Consider the following 17,721-nt stretch of genomic DNA (forward strand, 5'->3'; position numbering starts at 1 on the left):
TTAATTTATTTATTTTTGGCTGTGTTGGGTCTTCGTTGCTTCGTGTGGGCTTTCCCTAGTTGCAGCAAGTGGGGGCTACTCTTCTTTGCGGTGCACAGGCTCTAGGCACGTGGGCTTCAGTAGTTGCGGCATGTGGGCTTCAGTAGTTGCAGCACGCAGGCTCAGTAGTTGTGGCACACAGGCTTAGTTGCTCCGCGGCATGTGGGATCTTCCCGGACCAGGGCTCAAACCCGTGTCCCCTGTGTTGGCAGGCGGATTCTTAACCACTGCACTACCAGGGAAGCCCCATCGACAGATTTTTGAATAAACTTTTTTTTTTAATGTAATTGCTGTTTGGACTGTTAAATGATTGGCTAGAAAGTGCAAACTGCACAAAGAGTTTACCATGAAAAGTAGGTCTACCTCCCAGTTCCCTTTGCAGGGATGTCTCCCATTACCAGCTTCTCGTGTCTCCTTCCAGAGAGATCCTGTGCACAAAGGGACACACTTGTCCCTTTGGGGACGTCAGTCGGGATGGACCATGTGGTACTCAGGAAGCACTGGGTGGGGGGGCACAGCTCAACTGGCGGCTGAGAACTCCATGTGCCAGTGTCTTTAGCTCTTTCTTCTTTGGCCATTTGGATTCCCCAGGAGTCTTCAGTCTCATGCCTGGAAGATTCTGTAATCTGCACACAGGGTAAGGGATAGTGGCTCTCTCCATTTAGCTTTATGTGTAGTCACTTAACCCCATTTGCCACCACACCCCCTACCAAGCCTGGCTTCCCTCCTTCTGGCTGCCCAGTGGTACTGTGGGAGGGACACAGGTACCTGAACTTCCCGAACAGCTTCCACACCAGAGGCCTCCATATTCCACTGCCATCTTCAGCCCAGCCCAGTGGGACCTGGTGCACTCAGTGCCTATGGAAGGTTCTACAGGTAAATCTGGCTGGGCTTTGTGTTTGCCTTCCATGGACCAGGCAGTCAATTGTGGCTCCTCTCTTAATTCCCACCTTCGGAATGTTCTGTAGCCTCTATACTTTTACTAGCGTTTTGAGAAGGATCAACACGAGAGGATGCATTTAGTTCGCTTTAAGCCTTGTGTTTAACACACTTTTCATTTTTATCCATGCAACAGAAGCACAGAGTTTCAAAAGTCAAACACCCATCTAGGGGCCAGGACAACAGCATTCCCAGCTCCCCCACCCCACATGTCAGCACTTTCTTCGGGTGTCTGGTTATAACCTCACTTCCCTAAGTGAAATCATGCTCCCTGTTGCTTGTTCTTGTACAAGATATGTAGCAAATCAGTGGGGCAGCTGGGCTTGGGAGGAGAGGTTGGTGAGAGCGCTTCTCCCCTCAGGTGACACACACAGGTGAGGGAGCCTGCAGCAAAGTGCAAGGCCCCGAGGTGGGTCACGCTCGCCGCATTGGCTGGGCAGCTATGCTGGGTCCCACACCATCACTTAGGCCCTTGGCTTCCACCCTGGTGAGGGAAATGGCTTTGCTTTGTCTTCTTTAGTCTTTTTTTTTTTTAATATTTATTTATTAATTTATTTATTTGGCTGCATCGGGTCTTAGTTGCAGCACTCTGTATCTTGTTGAGGCATGCAGGATCTTTCACTGCAGCACACGGGCTCTTCGTTGCGGTGTGTAGGCTTCTCTCTAGTCGTGGCCTGCAGGCTCCAGGGCACGTGGGCTCTGTTGTTTGCAGCACGCCGGCTCTCTAGTTGAGGCGCGTGAGCTCAGTAGTTGTGGCGTGCAGATTTAGTTGCCCCGCAGCATGCGGGATCTTAGTTCCCCGACCAGGGATCGAACCCACGTCCCCTGCATTGGTAGGCATATTCTTTACCACTGGACCACCAGGTTAGTCCCACCTTGTCATTTTTATTCTTAATGTACATTTTACATATGCTAAAAGATTACATAGCTTACGTTTTGAAAAAAACAAGACGGGCTCAAAATGGAGTCACTTACGCTAAGGCTTATGTCACCAAACCGAGACTTAATTACAGTTTCAGCTCGTCCAGAAATGGACTCTGAAACCAGTCAATCAGAAATTGCCTGATCAGCACAAGTAAGGTGATCTACCTGATAGACAGCTGCCATCCCCTAAAGGAAAGGGACCTTGCCACAAGTCCACTTTTCGCTAATATAACTTCCTTGTTCCCACTCCCTTTTGCCTTACAAAAGTCTTTTATACAGCTCCTCAGAACTCCTTTCTATCTGCTGGATTGGATGCAGCCCGATTCATGAATTGTTATATAAAGCCAATAAGATCTTTAAAATGTACTGTTGGATTTTTAACAACATGTACATTAGAATACACACGTGCACGCACATGGGTTTCCCACCGCATGGCCACAGCTACAGGAAAATGCCAGTTGGTGATGGACCCTCGTCCTCCTTCTCCTAGGTCACCACGGCCTCAACAATGTGCCCATTTGCTGTGTGTGACCTTGATAAGAAGGCAGCCCCCTGTACTTGTGGAAGAGGGCGGTATCCCCCATGGCCCCCTGCCCAGTACCATGGGCTCACCCACCTCCCTCTCCCCCCATTTCTCTCACTTCTCACACTTGGTCCATTTCTTCTCACGCCCTTTCATTCTCTCTTTGTTTCTTCCTCCCAGGCCTTTGCTATGCTGTCCCTCCATCATTCCCTTCTTTCAGCACTGAAGCCCCGGACTCCCCACCCAGCCTGCAGCACTTAACCTGACAGCATGCAGAAAGCCGCTTCCCAAACCGTCTGGATCCTTTTTGTAAAAAGCAGCTTGCTCGGGCTTCCCTGGTGGTGCAGTGATTAAGAATCCACCTGCCAATGCAGGGGACACCGGTTCGAGCCCTGGTCCTGGAAGATCCCACATGCCGCAGAGCAACTAAGTCCGTGTGACTATTGAGCCTGCACTCTAGAGCCCGTGAGCCACAACTACTGAGCCCACGTGCCACAATTACTGAAGCCCGCGCGCCTAGAGCCCATGCTCTGCAACAAGAGAAACCACCACAATGAGAAGCCCACACACCACAACCAAGAGTAGCCCCCTCTCGCCACAACTGGAGAAAGCCCGTGCACAGTAATAAAGAACCAAAGCAGCCAAAAATAAATAAATTAATTTTTTAAAAAATCGGCTTGCTCCTTTATTTGTTCAGAAGAGTGCCCCCTTCCACCCCCACGCCCACCCCCACTGCAGTCAAACTGGGCACATGCAATCTGGGAACAATGGCTGGCCGTGGGACCCTCTGCCGCTGGGCCTGGGGAATCAGTTTCTAGGCAGAAGCTCAGGGTCCAAGGCGTGGCCACGGCTCAGGCATGCAGTGAAGGGGACTGGCACAGCGGACGCATCTGGGACTCCCAGGACCACATTGCACCTGGGGACACTGAGGGGGTGGCCCGCGCCCCGCTGGCCCAGGACCAGACCTTGGGGCTGCAGGAGTGTCTGCAGGCGGGCTAGGAGCCCGCCAGATGCTGGTGGAAGTACAGGCCGAAGAGGCTGGAGAGCAGTTGGCAGGTGGCGATCCACCAGATGAGGAAGGAGAGGACGCCGCGGAGGAAGAGTGGCGTGAGCAGGCTGCCCAGGACCCCGGCGATCAGGGCCACGGTCTGCCGGGCCTCGTCCTCCTCGGGGCCGACCGGGCCATCGAGGGCTGAGGACGGGGTGGGGGACAGCGGGGGGACGGGACCCAGGCCCCAGGAGTAGCCGCCTGCGAGAGAAACAGGGTGGAGGGAGGGATGGGTGGAGGCGCAGGCGGAGTTGGCCTCCAGGACCCCCACCCATGCTGACACTCACCCGCCCCGCCCCAGGCTCTGCCTCCTTCCACCACCTCGGCTACCCCAGGCTCTGCCCGCACCGCATCTTCGGGCCCCACCCCAGGCTCCGCCCCTGACCTCGCCCCATCTCAGGGCCCTCCAGCCTCTGCCCCGCCCCCTCTATAGCCAAGCCCCGCCCCCGCCTCGCTCAATCTCCGGCCCTCCCCTCCCCTCCCCCACCCAACTACAACTCCAGCCCCTCGCTCCAGGCTCAGCCCCGCCCCGCTCCAACTCCAGACCCCGCCCCCGCCGTCTCCCAGGCGGGTTCTCACCCAGCGTCTTGAGCAGCAGCGTGCAGTTGAGTGTGAGGATGAGCGGAGTCAGGTACTGCAGGCTCACAACTGTCACGTAGCAGTACACCCGCACCACCTAGTGGACAGGTAGCAGTGGCTGCAGCAGGGGACCTTCGGGCTCCGGGTAACCCCACGCCTGAGGGACAGGGAACCCCGCCCTGAGGCCCAGGTTCCCTCCCCGCCCGTGCCGGTACCCGCCGTTGGATCTCTCGGGCCTCGATGCGGCCGGCCTCCCGCCGCAGCTGCTCCACTCGAGCCTTGGCCAGGCACAGGTAGGCCTGCAGGTGGGGCCGGGTCACCGCCAGCCGCAGCAGGCACAGTGCCACCAGCATCCAGAGACGCAGCGAGTCGAAGGCCGCGTCGGACAGCCTGCGCCGAGAGGGGCGAGGGGGCTAGTGAGGCTGCCCTCTGCCCCAGGATCCTCCCCCAGGACGCACTCCTCCCTTAGTCTCAGAGTCTGGAGTAGCCAGAGGGGGCCCCAGCTGCCCTGCCTCCCACTTCCATACGCACAGAGAAAAGGACGTGCTCCCAAAGGGAGCCTGGTGCAGGAAGTCCCGCGCCATGGGCTTGGTCCAGAGCCACAGGACAAACAGGGGGGACAGGAAGCTGGTGTGCAGAAGGAACCTGGGGGCAAGGGCGCAGAGCGGGTAGGCTTGGGCACCCACCATCCCCACCGGCCCCTTCCCTAGGCGCCCTAACGCTCCATCCACCCGGTCCCCCACGTAACTGCAGCATGGGCCGGTCTTCTGACATGGTCAGTGCATCATGGTGGGTCTGGGCCAGCCGCAGGCCTGGGAAGGTGAGGAAGGCACCCAGCATGGAGCCCACTGCCGCCAGCCCCACGCGGATGGCCAGCTTGACCAAAGGTAGACTGGGAAAAAGAGAAGGGTCAGGGCCCCGCGGCAGGTCAGCACCCTGCCTGCAGGTCGCAGCATGCCGCTGTTCCCCCTCCCTTCCCAGGACTCACGCCCAGTCCCAGCCCTGTGTCTTCAGAAGTGGCTCCAAGTTGTGGGTCATACTGGCCAGGCCTAGGGAAGACAAAGAGAGGGTGGTGTCCAAAATAGACCCCTGGGGCCTCAGAGCCTACTCTGCCCCCCTCCCAGACATCCTTTTGTTCCCCAGGTAGGAACACACTAGTGGCAGCCAGGCCCTGTGACAAGCATGAGGACAATTTTGTTCTCCAGTTAATGTGAAGCTCAGGAGAATGTGCTAGACAGACACCCTTGACTGGACTGAGGGACATGGGGGCGGAGGGCACTGAGTCTGAGCTTCCCCGAGGCTGGAGGGTCATGAAGGGCTCCACAGGAGGAAATCAAAGTCCTGGAAAGATTTCTCAGTTCAGGCCCCCACATTTTCCACGGAGTAAAAGCAAATAATGTGAGCTCACAACCAAAATCACCAAACACACAAGACAATAAATTACCATAAAGGTGAGTCAGGAGAAAAAAAACAGGACAAGTTTAGACCCCAAGGCTTCTGTGTGAAATGCCTGAGGAAAATAAAAGTTGGAATTGCAGAACAGGTGACATGAGACTACCTCAGAGGATCAGGTGGATTTGCAAAGGAATCAGTTAAGCTCTTCCAAAAGGAAAATATAATTATTGAAGTGATAAGTTGTTAAACAGCATCTTAGAAGGAGCCAAAAGAGGAAATGATGAATTGGATCTGAAGAAATCACTCAGATTCCAACTAAGAAAGACAGGAAGGTGGGAAATGTGATGGAAGATTAAGAGATAAGGAGGACAGAATAGGAAGTTCAATATAAGTCAAGTCTGAACCCCAAAGGGAGAGAAGAGAGAGAATGAAGGAGAAGAGATATTGAAAGGTAATTATTGAGAAGTCTGCAGAATGGATGATACATACAAAGTATATAAAACCCGATAAATACAAAGAAATCCATACCTAGACACACTGTGGCAAAACTGCAGAATACCAAAAACAAAGAGCTCACAAAGCAGTCAGAAGTTATGACAGATCACCTAAAAAGAAGGACAATTAAGCTGGCAGCCACTGTCAACAGCACAAAAGAAAAGGAACAAATAGAAAGTGAAAATGTACGATGGTAGAGACAAGGCCAAATATGTCAGAAAACACAATAAATGTAAGTGGATTAAATTTTGAAGTTAAATGATACAGACTATCCGACTTGATGGAAAATATCCAGATAGGGAATTCCCTGGCAGTCCAGTGGTTAGGACTCTGAGCTTTCACTGCTGAGGGCACAGGTTCAATCCCTGGTCACGGAACCAAGATCCCGCAAGCCATGCAGCACGGCCAAATGAAAAATTAAAGAAAGAAAATAAAGAAAATATCTATATCTATATATTTATTATTATTATTTTTTAAAGTAGACATACCTCAACATGAGGTCACTGGAAGGTTGAAAGTAAAGGGATGTCAAAAAGCTATAACAAATACTAATCAAAAGAAAGGTAGTATTGTATATTTGAAAGTTGCTAAGCAAGTAGATCTTAAAAGTTCTCATCACAAGAAAAGAAAATTGTAACTATGTGCGGTGATGGATGTTAACTAGACTTATTGTGGTGCTCATTTTGCAGTATACACAAATATTGAATCATTATGTTGTACACCTGAAACTAATATAACATGTCAAGTGTATATCAATTTAAAAAGAAAAGAAGGGCTTCCCTGGTGGCGCAGTGGTTGAGAGTCCGCCTGCCGATGCAGGGGACACGGGTTCATGCCCCGGTCCGGGAAGATCCCACGTGCCGCGGAGAGGCTAGGCCCGTGAGCCATGGCCGCTGAGCCTACGCGTCCGGAGCCTGTGCTCCGCAACGGGAGAGGCCACTACAGTGAGAGGCCCACGTACCACAAATAAATAAATAAATAAATAAATAAATAAATAAATAAATAAAATAATAATAAAAAGAAAAGAAGGGGCTTCCCTGGTGGCGCAGTGGTTGAGAGTCCGCCTGCCGATGCAGGGGACGTGGGTTCGTGTCCCGGTCCGGGAAGATCCCACATGCGGCGGAGCGGCTGGGCCCGTGAGCCATGGCCGCTGAGCCTGCGCGTCCAGAGCCTGTGCTCCACAACGGGAGAGGCCACAACAGTGAGAGGACCGTGTACCGCAAAAAAAAAGGAAGAAGGAAATAAGGAAGGGAGGGAGGAAGAAAGGAAGGAAGAAAGCTGGAAAGGCTATATTAATACCAGACAAACTAGACTAAGATGGAAGTATCATTAGAATCAAAATGGGTCCATACATCATGAAAAAAATGGCTGATTTGCCAGGAAGACGTAGCAATTTTAAACTTGTAAACACCTCGTCAATTAGCCTCAAAATACGTAAACACTGACAGCAATAACCTAGAGGCTTAAACCCCAGGCCCCAGACTGCAGCAAAAACCCCAGGCCCCAGACTGCACATACCTGGCTCCAGGCCCAGCTCAAGGGTCTCCTCCGGCACCACGTGCACCAACATGGCCAGGAGGAGGAAGAGGAAGGCGAAGGTGAGGCAGACTGAGCGCTCGCCCCCCTCCTCTGCACTGAAGTACAGCCGGGTCACGGTCAGGAACACCTTGCTGGGGGCAGGGCTAAGGAGGCCTCCAGTGCCTGTAGTGACCCCTCCCCCATCCACCACCCCCAACCAGTGACCCCCCAACTCCAGAGCACTAACATGGAAGTTCAGGCTTGGAGTCCTGGGGAGCAGAGGAGTGAGCTGCCGGGCAAGCCCAGGACACGAGGCTTACTGCTGTTCAGGCCTGTGTCATCAGCGAGCAGGCGGTCCTGAGCCAGGCCTCCAGCTTGGCCTCATCACACTGCCCGTGGTCAGTTAGAAATGGCCAACTCTGTCTCTGTCTGTCTGTCTGTCAGGAGGTCAAGTCTCCCTGACTCACTCAGCCTCCTGGCTGAATTCACAGCTCCTGAGTTTCCCGTTCCTCTGAGAGGCTAAAAGAGATACCAGTCTCTATCTCCAATCTGCCCTTCTTTGCAAGCCCATTCCACAAGGACATTGTCTCTGACTTGGGTCCTCAGAGTCACAGTTTTGCCTCTGCTCTCTATGCAGCTTCCGAAAAAAATTACAGAAGGGACGTCTCTTTGCCAGCCCCTGCATCTGTTCTGGACTGCTGAGTTGCTTTGACCCAGAGAATGGACAGGGGTTGGGTGGACCGACTTCAGGCAAAGCCTCAGGAGGCCTGCAGTGCCGCCTTTTCCTTCCTGGCCGCTGTGGTGAGGAAGCTTGCTCTAGACCGCTGAAAGGCAAGCCCACTTGGAGCAGATATGAGGCAACCCAGCTGAGCCCTGGCCCAGGCAAACATAAAAAAGTGACTGCTTTACACCACTGAGTTTCTGGGGCGACAAGGAGCCTGGGGTCCAGCTTCCACACGCCTCCACCTTCCCCACCTGGGGAGCTAAGAGGAAGGATACATAGAGAAGGCGATGGTGAGCAGGCACCAGAACACAGCGATGTTGGTCTCCTTGGCCGGGCCCAGCACATAGTAGTAGGCCTCTGTGAACAGATACACGCCACCCGAGTACACCGCGAAGTCCACAAACCACTGGTACTCCAGGAAGAAGCGCAGGACTGCGGGGAGGATGCAACTGAGTCCCCAGCTTAGCCCGTCCAGGATGCTCCCCCCACCAACCCCACCAAGGTGTGAGCCAAGGGCCAGGGGAGCTGGGGACCCAGCTGTTACCGAGGGCATCAACGGCTGTGAGGGGACAGGTCTCCAGCTGGAAAGGGGTGTCACGAGGCACGGATAATGGCTTCTCCTCACTATAGCCATTGGCCCACCTGGGAGGAGGGGGGAATGTGTCAGAACAGCATCCTCCATCCTCCCCTCCCCTGGCAGTCCACCCCACCCCAGCCTGAGAGGCTCTACCATGTCACCCTCAGAGCACAGGAGGCCTAGGAGGTACCTTCTCCCCCAGCCTGGGTGTCCTCTGAATGCCAGGGTGGTGGCCACCACCCACCCATAGGGCTGGCCCACAGCAAACTTCCAATAAGCATTAGATGCCAACTGGAGGCAACCAGTGAATGACAGTGACCATCTCCTCAGCCTGGGGTGTCCCCAATTCTCCTGTGCCCAGAGCAGTGCCTGGAAGTGGGCAGGTAAGGCCCTGTGCCCTCATGGCCTCCCCTGGAAGGGAGCCACTTACCTAAGACTGGGGGTTCACTCACCGCTCCTTCCTGCCTCTGGGCCTCTGCTTCCCCGCCAGGGCCCGAAGCTCTTCCTCGGAAGGGTGCTTGTATCGGAAGAGACTAAGGGCAGAGACAGGCAGTCAGGAAAGGAACTGCCATGTGAATTGCCCTAGAGAGTTCACAGTTTCCACCAGATTCTCAGAAAGGGTCCGAAACCCAAACCGGGACAAAAAGAGTTTCGGGAAACAGATCTACAGCTAGAGTAGGGATGAAGGAGAGCAGGAGTGGGGGAAGCAGCTGTTCTTCTGAGTATTTAGATGGTCTCAGCGATGTGTACAATCTGTCAAAATTGATCCAACTGTGTACTTCAAATATTTGCAGATTACTGTACGTCAATTACATCTCAACAAAGTTGTTTGTTTGTTTTAAACAAAACAAAACAAAACAAAACAAAAAAACCTCACCTTTCAGGGCTTGAGGCGGGGCTAGGAGAAAAACCAGGGAGGGCGGGGCCTTAGGGGCTCCGCCCACCGCCCGGGGAGGGGGTGTGGCTCACCTGCCATTGCAGAGCAGCCAGCGCGCGAAGGAGCAGTGTGGCGCAAGCCTATGCATGAGGGTGGCGGTGAGCAACGTCACCACCAGCTGCACTCCAAGGACAGCCTGCGGGGAGGAAACATGAAGGGCAGTGCCAGCCAGAGGATCACAAGCTCCCGCCTCGGAAGCCCGGCTATTTATAGAGACTCTGGGGCCAGGTTGTGGAGGCAGGGCCACCCTGGCTCAAGCTGCTTCTTGGGGAAAGGTCCTGGGGTGGGCTCAGACCCAACCCTGCGAGCCCCAGCAAAACGCACGTCCCTCCCCACCACCTGGCTGGGGTGTGGGGCGGCGGAGAGCACGTGCTGGAGCAGACACTGGGGCTCGCTTTCCTCCTTGTGCTACGGATTTAAGGATTTAAATCTCCCCAAGCCTCAGTTTTCCTCATCTGGAAATGGGGTGCTTCCTATTTTGTTTCGTGTACTCTCACGACCACCTTCTGGACCTACAACGAGCCGGGCACACCCAGTGGAAGCGCTCTTCTCCCACGGTCCCACAGATGCAGTTTTTGTAACTGTGTCTCAGGCGAGCTTGTAGTTTCAACGTTCACCCAGGTGGCTCTGTCCCCCAAGTCTTTCCCATCTTAAATTATCCCTGATAATTGAAGTCACCCTCTCTCCCTCTCCCTCCCTTTGTAATCAACCAAGGAGGAAAGCGATCTATTTCTGGCCCACTACCTGTTTCAGGATAAAGACTTACACGTTTGAGTGGGATGACTTTTTTTAATTAGGAATTTTCTTACCAAGTTCTACTAACAAACTTTTAAACAACAATTCATAACACATTTTCATATACTTATTTTAAAACGTTTTAGAAAAAATGTTTTTGGTAATCAGTCTGAAGCTGGGTTTTCCTGCTTGAATGCAGTAAATACCAATTTGCTTTCGTAATTATGTAAAATTAAGTGCTCAGGAGGGCTGTCTGCTAGTATTATGGTATTAACAACTAAAATGAAATAAAGATTACATTAATATTAAAACTAATTGTTAAAATTATCCTTTAATCAGGCAAAAATAAGCTAAATTTAATAGGGAAAGCTCTAATGTGATGGCTATCGGGCCTAGCACTGTAATTCAGAATGACTGCTGAGAAATCCATCATTAAAATAAAAGACTAATAGGATATTTTCTTTATGCTGTGACTTGTAAACTGAGGCCAGGAACGTTTTTTCAGTAATGAGGTGGGGCGTCATCTTTCTGGTCTCACTGCTCACCCTCCCCCCACCCAAGTGCAGACTGGCTAGCAGGCATTAATGACCCAGAGCACAGTTGGGCCCCTCAAAGCGGCCCCGCCCTTCCTCCCAGGACCCCTCCTCCACTCCTCCCTGGAAACCCAGCACCTCCCAGCAGCTGCTCCCCAGTCTCCCTGGCTCTCCAGACACCTCTCCCTTGTGACCCATCATCCCCTGGCAGAACCTCTCTGCCGAGCTCGCAGACCATGCCTCCTCCAGGCCCTTCCCTGGAGGCCCCAGCACCCACCCATCACTCCCATGGACACTGCTCTCGGCTCCTCCAGGCAGCCCAGGCCCTTCCCAGTCTCATAGTAAACGTCCAACTCCGCTCCTCAGCCCACAAGGCCAGGCGGACCCAGCTCAGGACCAACCCGCCTCACTGCCTGGCTCTCTCCCCTGGCGTCCTCTGCGCCCAACCATTCGGGTCTCAGAGACCCTCCCAGACCCCCGGGCTCTCCATCGCTGACCCCATTACCCTTGGACACCTCCCAGGGAGGAGACCCATGGTTCAAACTGCGATCCCAGCACTTGGAGAGGAAGGACGTTAGAAAGGAAGGAGAGGGAGAGAGAGGAAGGGAGAAGAAGAGGGAGGAAGGATGAAGAAGGAAGAGAAGGGAAGGAGGGAAGACATGCATCCCTCCACCTAAGGCTCCCGAGGTCTGTCCAGGGATGTTTCTCACCGCCCACCCCCAGCAGCCTCCAGTCTTAGGGTCCACGCTCTGCAGATCTCCAAAGATCTCTGAAGCATCCTATCAGCCCATGTCCCTCCTCTGCTCAAAGCTCTTCCCTGGATCTGTGATCCCAGAATCCTGCTAAGTAACATCAATGCGACTTTCCTCCATCCCGTTTCCGAGAGCCCTTCCCCTCACCTCCCACAACATCCCGCACCCTGGAACGACATCCACTTTCATCAGCCCCTTGCATCAATGCTCTTACTTCAGACCCACCTCCAGCGCCCCTCCTCGGGGTCACCCCCCACCCCAGGCAAGTTCAGGCCGCCTTCCTGGCCCCTCCATCCTGTCTCTCCCTCTGTCCAGTCCTAGGGGCTGGGGGGTCTCCGCCCTCGCCCAGCACCAGCCTGACCCACAGGGGCCAGGCTAAGCTTGAAGAATAAACTCAATGGGTTGGACCCAGAACTACGTGAGACCTGAGGGTTCCAACTGTGCTGTCTCCAATTCTGGGACCCTCCCCCGCCCTGAGCCCACCCAGATCCCCTCCGCATGGCCCCCTCCTCTCAGGATTCTCCCTGGTCCTTCGGCACACCCCACACCCGTAGGGAGCCCCAATGGACCGTGTCGGCGTGGCCCCCACGCTCCCGCAGGACACCATCCCCAGAGTGGACCCCGGGGGACCCCAGATCTCCCTCACGGGGCTCCGAAGGTGTTCAGATCCCCAGTACCCTCCACGGGACGACACCCTCAGCAGGACCTCAGGCCCCTAGAGGGCCCCCCAGAGACTTGTCAGAAGCCCAGAACACTCAAGGCCTTCCAGTTCCCTTGTACAACCTCCGACCCCCTCATAGGTCCCGCAGTGAGACCCTGACCCCAAACAGGGAAACACGGCCCTCAGCGCGATCCCAAATCCCTCAGAGACCTCAGTGCCCACAATGGGATCCCGGTCTCCTCGGTGTCTCCCCGGACCCCCCTCGGCGGAACCCCTAGCCCTTCAGGGGCCCCCATGCTAAGAGTTGCCGGCTTACCATGTTGCCTGCTGGAGCGCTGTGCCGGGACCCATGGGCCTGGAGCTCGGAGCCCCGCTCGGAACTCGACCAATCAACCAGACTTTGGTCTGACAAGCAGCCCACCCAACCAATCGTCAGGCTTGGAGCCGGGGGGGGGGGGAGCAAATCAGGAGGACAAGGAGTCTCTCGCATTGCATGCCGGAAGTTGTAGTTCAAAGTTGCTCAACGAGCTCCTACCGGGGTCTCTGGGACCCCAGGGTGACCGGTGTCTCTGAGTCTCAGTCTCCTCACCTGCACGTATTTCTCACGTTTGAGTGGAATACACTTATTCAACCAATCACTGTCTCCCGCTGGGGATTTCTGAGCGTGGAACTCCCTTGATCAAGAATATTTGGTGGGGGCTTCCCTGGTGGCGCAGTGGTTGAGAGTCCGCCTGCCGATGCGGGGAACACAGGTTCGTGCCCCGGTCCGGGAGGATCCCACATGCCGCGGAGCGGCTGGGCCCGTGGGCCATGGCCGCTGAGCCTGCGCGTCCGGAGCTTGTGCTCCGCAACGGGAGAGGCCACAACAGTGAGAGGCCCGCGTACTGAAAAAAAACTGGTTAAGAATCTGCCTGCATACATGGGTTCGAGGCCTGGTCCAGGAAGATCTCACAAGCGGCAGAGCAACTGAGCCCGAGCGCCACAGCTATTGAGCCTGCGCTCTAGAGTCCCCGAGCCACAACTACTGAAGCCCGCGGGCCTAGAGCCCATGGTCCACAAGAGAAGACACCACAATGAGAAGCCCGCACACTGCAACAAAGAGTAGTTCCCGCTTGCCACAACTAGAGAAAGCCCATGCTCAGCAAGGAAGACCCAAGGCAGCCAAAAATAAATAAATAAATAATAAAAAATAAATTAAAAAAGAACATTCGGTGGCCCTCAGTGACTAGATTCCAGTTGCTCAGACTGAATTCAGACCCCTCTGCCTGACTTCAATCTGCCGCCAACACTATTGTGCGCGCTATAATACAGCTAGCCACAGGCCACACTTTCTTATATCTCCAGGCCTCTGTAAATGCCATCTTCCATCTTGGGGTGCCTCCTTCCTCCCCCGCTCCCCCCTTTTTTTTCACCTGGCAAAAGCCTTATTTATCTCTATCAGCCAGAACCCTGGTTGCAAGCCAAAAAAAAAAAAAAAAGTCCAACTTAAATGGGCTCCAGCAAAAAAGGGAAAAATTTAGCTAATGTAACAGAAAACTCCAAAAACATTGTCAGCTTCAGGCGTGGCTAGATCAAGGACTAAATGTCAGCCTCAGGAATCTGATGTTTTCTGTTTCAAGGCTTAAAGGAAAGGGCTTCGAGCCCAAGTTTTTCAGCTCTGTTTCTGTGGATAAGTATGTTTGCCTGCGTGTGGACATATTATGTGGGTGTGACTGTCTGAGGGTCTTTATGAGGCCTGTGAGTGGATCATGTTTAGTTGTGGTTTTTTTTTTTTTTTTTTGCTGTACGCGGGCCTCTCACTGTTGTGGCCTCTCCCGTTGCAGAGCACAGGCTCCGGACGTGCAGGCTCAGCGGCCATGGCTCACGGACCCAGCCGCTCCGCGGCATGTGGGATCTTCCCAGACCAGGGCACGAACCTGTGTCCCCTGCATTGGCAGGCGGACTCTTAACCACTGCGCCACCAGGGAAGCCCAGTTGTGTTTTTTTTTAAGGAATAACAATTTTTAATATTGGTTCATTAATTGTCACAAGTGTACCATATTAATGCAAGGTGTTAATAATATGGGAAACTGGGTGTAGGGTATATGCGAACTCTCTGTACTATGTTCACAGTTTTTCTGTAAATCTAAAATTGTTCTAAATTAAACAGTTTATTTAAACAAAAGCCTAGATTGTGTATATTTTTTTCCAGCGTTATTGAGATACAGTTGGCATATAACATTGTGTAAGTTTAAAAGTGATGATGTGCTACACATGTATTACAAAATGATTGCCACCATAGGATTGGTTACCACCTCCAGCACCTAATTATCTTTTCTTTGTGTGTGGTGAGAACATTTAATACTACTGTCTTAGCAACTATCAAGTACAACAAGGAGAATGAAAGCAGGGGACTTCACAGTGAATAAATTATATTTTGGGGACTATGTCTCTTTACTGCTGTCATCTTTGATCATTTATCTGACAGACATCCCCATGGTAAATTTACTAGTTTTCCCTTTGTAATGGATAGGTATCTTATGGACAGGTACTTCTTGACCAAATATCTTGTTTCTCATCATACCATAAACCTCTAATTTTAGCATCTATTGATGATTTTATTTTTAATTTTTATTTATTTATTTTTGGCTGTGTTGGGTCTTCGTTGCTGCACGCTGATTTTCTCTAGTTGTGGCTTCGGGCTCTAGAGCGCAGGCTCAGTAGTTGTGGCGCACAGGCTTAGTTGCTTCGCGGCATGTGGGATCTTCCTGGTCCAGGGCTCGAACCCATGTCCTCTGCAATGGTAGGCGGATTCTTAACCACTGCACCACCAGGGAAGCCCATTGATGATTCTTTTTTTTTTTTTTTTTTTTTGCGGTACGCGGGCCTCTCACTGTTGTGGCCTCTCCCGTTGCGGAGCACAGGCTCCAGACACGCAGGCTCAGCAGCCATGGCTCACGGGCCTAGCCGCTCCGCGGCATGTGGGATCTTCCCGGACCGGGGCACAAACCCGTGTCCCCTGCATCGGCAGGCGGACTCTCAACCACTGCGCCACCAGGGAAGCCCCCATTGATGATTCTTGATTGCAACAATTATTCCTGTGTGTTTGCTTAATGGTAATTTTCCACTTTTAAAAAAATTTTATTTTAATATTATTTTTTATACAGTAGATTTTATTAGTTATCTATCTTATACATATTAGTGTATATATGTCAATGCCAATCTCCCAATTCATCCCACCACCACCACCGTCCCACCCCCCTCTTTCCCCCCTTGGTGTCCATACGTTTGCTCTCTACATCTGTGTCTCTATTTCTGCCTTGCAAACTGGTTCATCTGTACCATTTTTCTAGATTCCACATATATGCGTTAATATATGATATTTGTTTTTCTCTTTCTGACTTACTTCACTCTGTATGACAGTCTCTACATTCATCCACATCTCTACAAGTGACCCAATTTCGTTCCTTTTTATGGCTGAGTAATATTCCACTGTATATATGTACCACATCTTCTTTATCCATTCATCTGTTGATGGGCATTTAGGTTGCTTCCATAACCTAGCTATTGGAAATAGTGCTGCAATGAACCATTGTGGTATGTGTATCTTTTTGAATTATGGTTTTCTCTGGGTATATGCCCAGTAGTGGGATTGCTGGGTCATATGGTAATTCTATTTTTAGTTTTTTAAGGAACCTCCATGCTGTTCTCCACAGTGGCTGTAACAATTTACATTCCCACCAACAGTGCAAGAGGGTTCCCTTTTCTCCACACCCTCTCCAGCATTTGTTGTTTGTAGATTTTCTGATGATGCCCATTCTAACTGGTGTGAGGTGATACCTCATTGCAGTTTTTTTTTTTTCTCATTGTAGTTTTGATTTTCATTTCTCTAATAATCTGTGATGCTGAGCAGCTTTTCATGTGCCTCTTGGCCATCTGTATGTCTTCTTTGGAGAAATGTCTATTTAGGTCTTCTGCCCATTTTTTGGGTTGTTTGTTTTTTTAATATTGAGCTGCATGAACTGTTTATATATTTTGGAGATTAATCCTTTGTCCGTTGATTCATTTGCAAATATCTTCTCCTATTCTGAGGGTTGTCTTTTCATCTTGTTTATAGTTTCCTTTGCTGTGCAAAAGTTTTTAAGTTTCATTAGGCCCCATTTATTTTTGTTTTTATTTCCATTACTCTAGGAGGTGGGTCAAAAAAGATCTTGCTGTGATTTATGTCAAAGAGTGTTCTTCCGGGCTTCCCTGGTGGTGCAGTGGTTGAGAGTCCGCCTGCTGATGCAGGGGACACGGGTTCGTGTCCCGGTCCGGGAAGATCCCACATGCCACGGAGTGGCTGGGCCCGTGAGCCATGGCTGCTGAGCCTGCGTGCCCGGAGCCTGTGCTCTGCAACAGGAGTGACCACAACAGTGAGAGGCCCGTGGGTGTTAGGGAGTGTTCTAATTTCATTCTTTTACATGTAGCTGTCCAGTTTTCCCAGCACCACTTATTGAAGGGACTGTCTTTTCTTCATTGTATATCCTTGCCTCCTTTGTCATAGATTAGTTGACCACAGGTGCATGGGTTTGTCTCTGGGCTTTCTATCCTGTTCCATTGACCTATATTTCTGTTTTTGTGCCAGTACCATATTGTCTTGATTACTGTAGCTTTGTAGTATAGTCTGAAGTCAGGGAGTCTGATTCCTCCAGCTCCATTTTTTTCCCTCAAGATTGTTTTGGCTGGATCGTGTATAGTTGATTGCCTTGTCTCCGTGGGTGTTTTTGTCTTTGTATATGAGCCCATGTGGATGTCCGTTTGCAGGGGATTAACTATTTGTGACTTTGGTCCTCTGGACTCAGAGCATTGGCTTGAGAGAGTGTGGGTGGCAGTGGCAGTGAGGGTCACTGGGATTTCCCAGGACCTACATGGGGGTCATGAGACACTCCTCAGAGCTACAGCATCCAGGTGGGATCCAGTGAAGCTGGGGAGGGTGTCAGAGAAGGTGGACCAAGAAAAAAAGGGGGACATTTGTTGCAGGCCCATTGCTCATCAAGCTGGGGGGCTGACTCAAGTGCTTTCTCCAGCAGTTCAGGGTGCTGGGACAATTGTCCCCATTAAACTGATAAAGATACTGAGACTCTGAGAGGCCCGAATCTAATTCACACCCTGATTTCTATGGGCATAAGGTTTACGAGTCCAGGCACCACAGCACCCCCATGTGGTGAGCCACAGGCAGCTCACACACATCCTGGCCCCAGGAGCTCTGCATCTTCCCTCTGCAGCCTCCCCATTGCAGAAGAGGCAGCTCCATCTTCCAGGTGCTTATCCCCAAACTCTGAAGTTGGCCTTGAATTCTCTCTCTTGCTATATACCTGACC

At 52.0% G+C, this 17,721-nt stretch overlaps 2 protein-coding genes across 2 annotated transcripts in view; one reads left to right on the forward strand and one right to left on the reverse strand.

Moving 5' to 3' along the window:
• Positions 1 to 3,081, forward strand: part of SLC25A42 (solute carrier family 25 member 42) — a 28,112-nt gene extending 25,031 nt beyond the window's left edge. The window contains exon 9 of the mRNA XM_022558407.3: positions 2,606 to 3,081. Within this exon, the coding sequence (XP_022414115.2) occupies positions 2,606 to 2,691 (86 nt within the window). The 3' untranslated portion in view covers positions 2,692 to 3,081. The remainder of the gene's footprint in view (positions 1 to 2,605) is intronic.
• Positions 1,076 to 14,146, reverse strand: TMEM161A (transmembrane protein 161A). Its single transcript, XM_022558771.2, has 12 exons — positions 12,696 to 14,146; positions 9,731 to 9,834; positions 9,214 to 9,294; positions 8,729 to 8,826; positions 8,460 to 8,616; positions 7,461 to 7,612; positions 5,041 to 5,101; positions 4,801 to 4,944; positions 4,584 to 4,697; positions 4,268 to 4,442; positions 4,053 to 4,149; positions 1,076 to 3,674 (listed from the first exon to the last, which is right to left on the reverse strand). The coding sequence occupies exons 1-12, from the start codon at positions 12,867 to 12,869 to the stop codon at positions 3,421 to 3,423; spliced, it is 1,611 nt and encodes a 536-aa protein (XP_022414479.2). The 5' UTR covers positions 12,870 to 14,146; the 3' UTR covers positions 1,076 to 3,420.
• Positions 14,147 to 17,721: the final 3,575 nt, after the last annotated feature.

This window comes from Delphinapterus leucas, unplaced genomic scaffold, assembly GCF_059928025.1.
Source record: "Delphinapterus leucas isolate spDelLeu-1000000601 "Yukka" unplaced genomic scaffold, BTC_Dleu_Yukka2 spDelLeu_asBTCV2_sq25, whole genome shotgun sequence".
In the NCBI taxonomy this organism is placed as follows: Eukaryota; Metazoa; Chordata; class Mammalia; order Artiodactyla; family Monodontidae; genus Delphinapterus; species Delphinapterus leucas.

Coding starts and splice junctions, on each gene's coding strand:
- TMEM161A (XM_022558771.2), bottom strand. CDS start 12,869: ATGCGAGAGACTCCTTGTCCTCCTGATTTGCTCCCCCCCCCCCCGGCT. Junction 4,945..5,040: donor ACACAGGGCTGGGACTGGGC/GTGAGTCCTGGG, acceptor TCTTTTTCCCAG/TCTACCTTTGGTCAAGCTGG. Junction 4,150..4,267: donor CCCGAGAGATCCAACGGCGG/GTACCGGCACGG, acceptor CCTGTCCACTAG/GTGGTGCGGGTGTACTGCTA.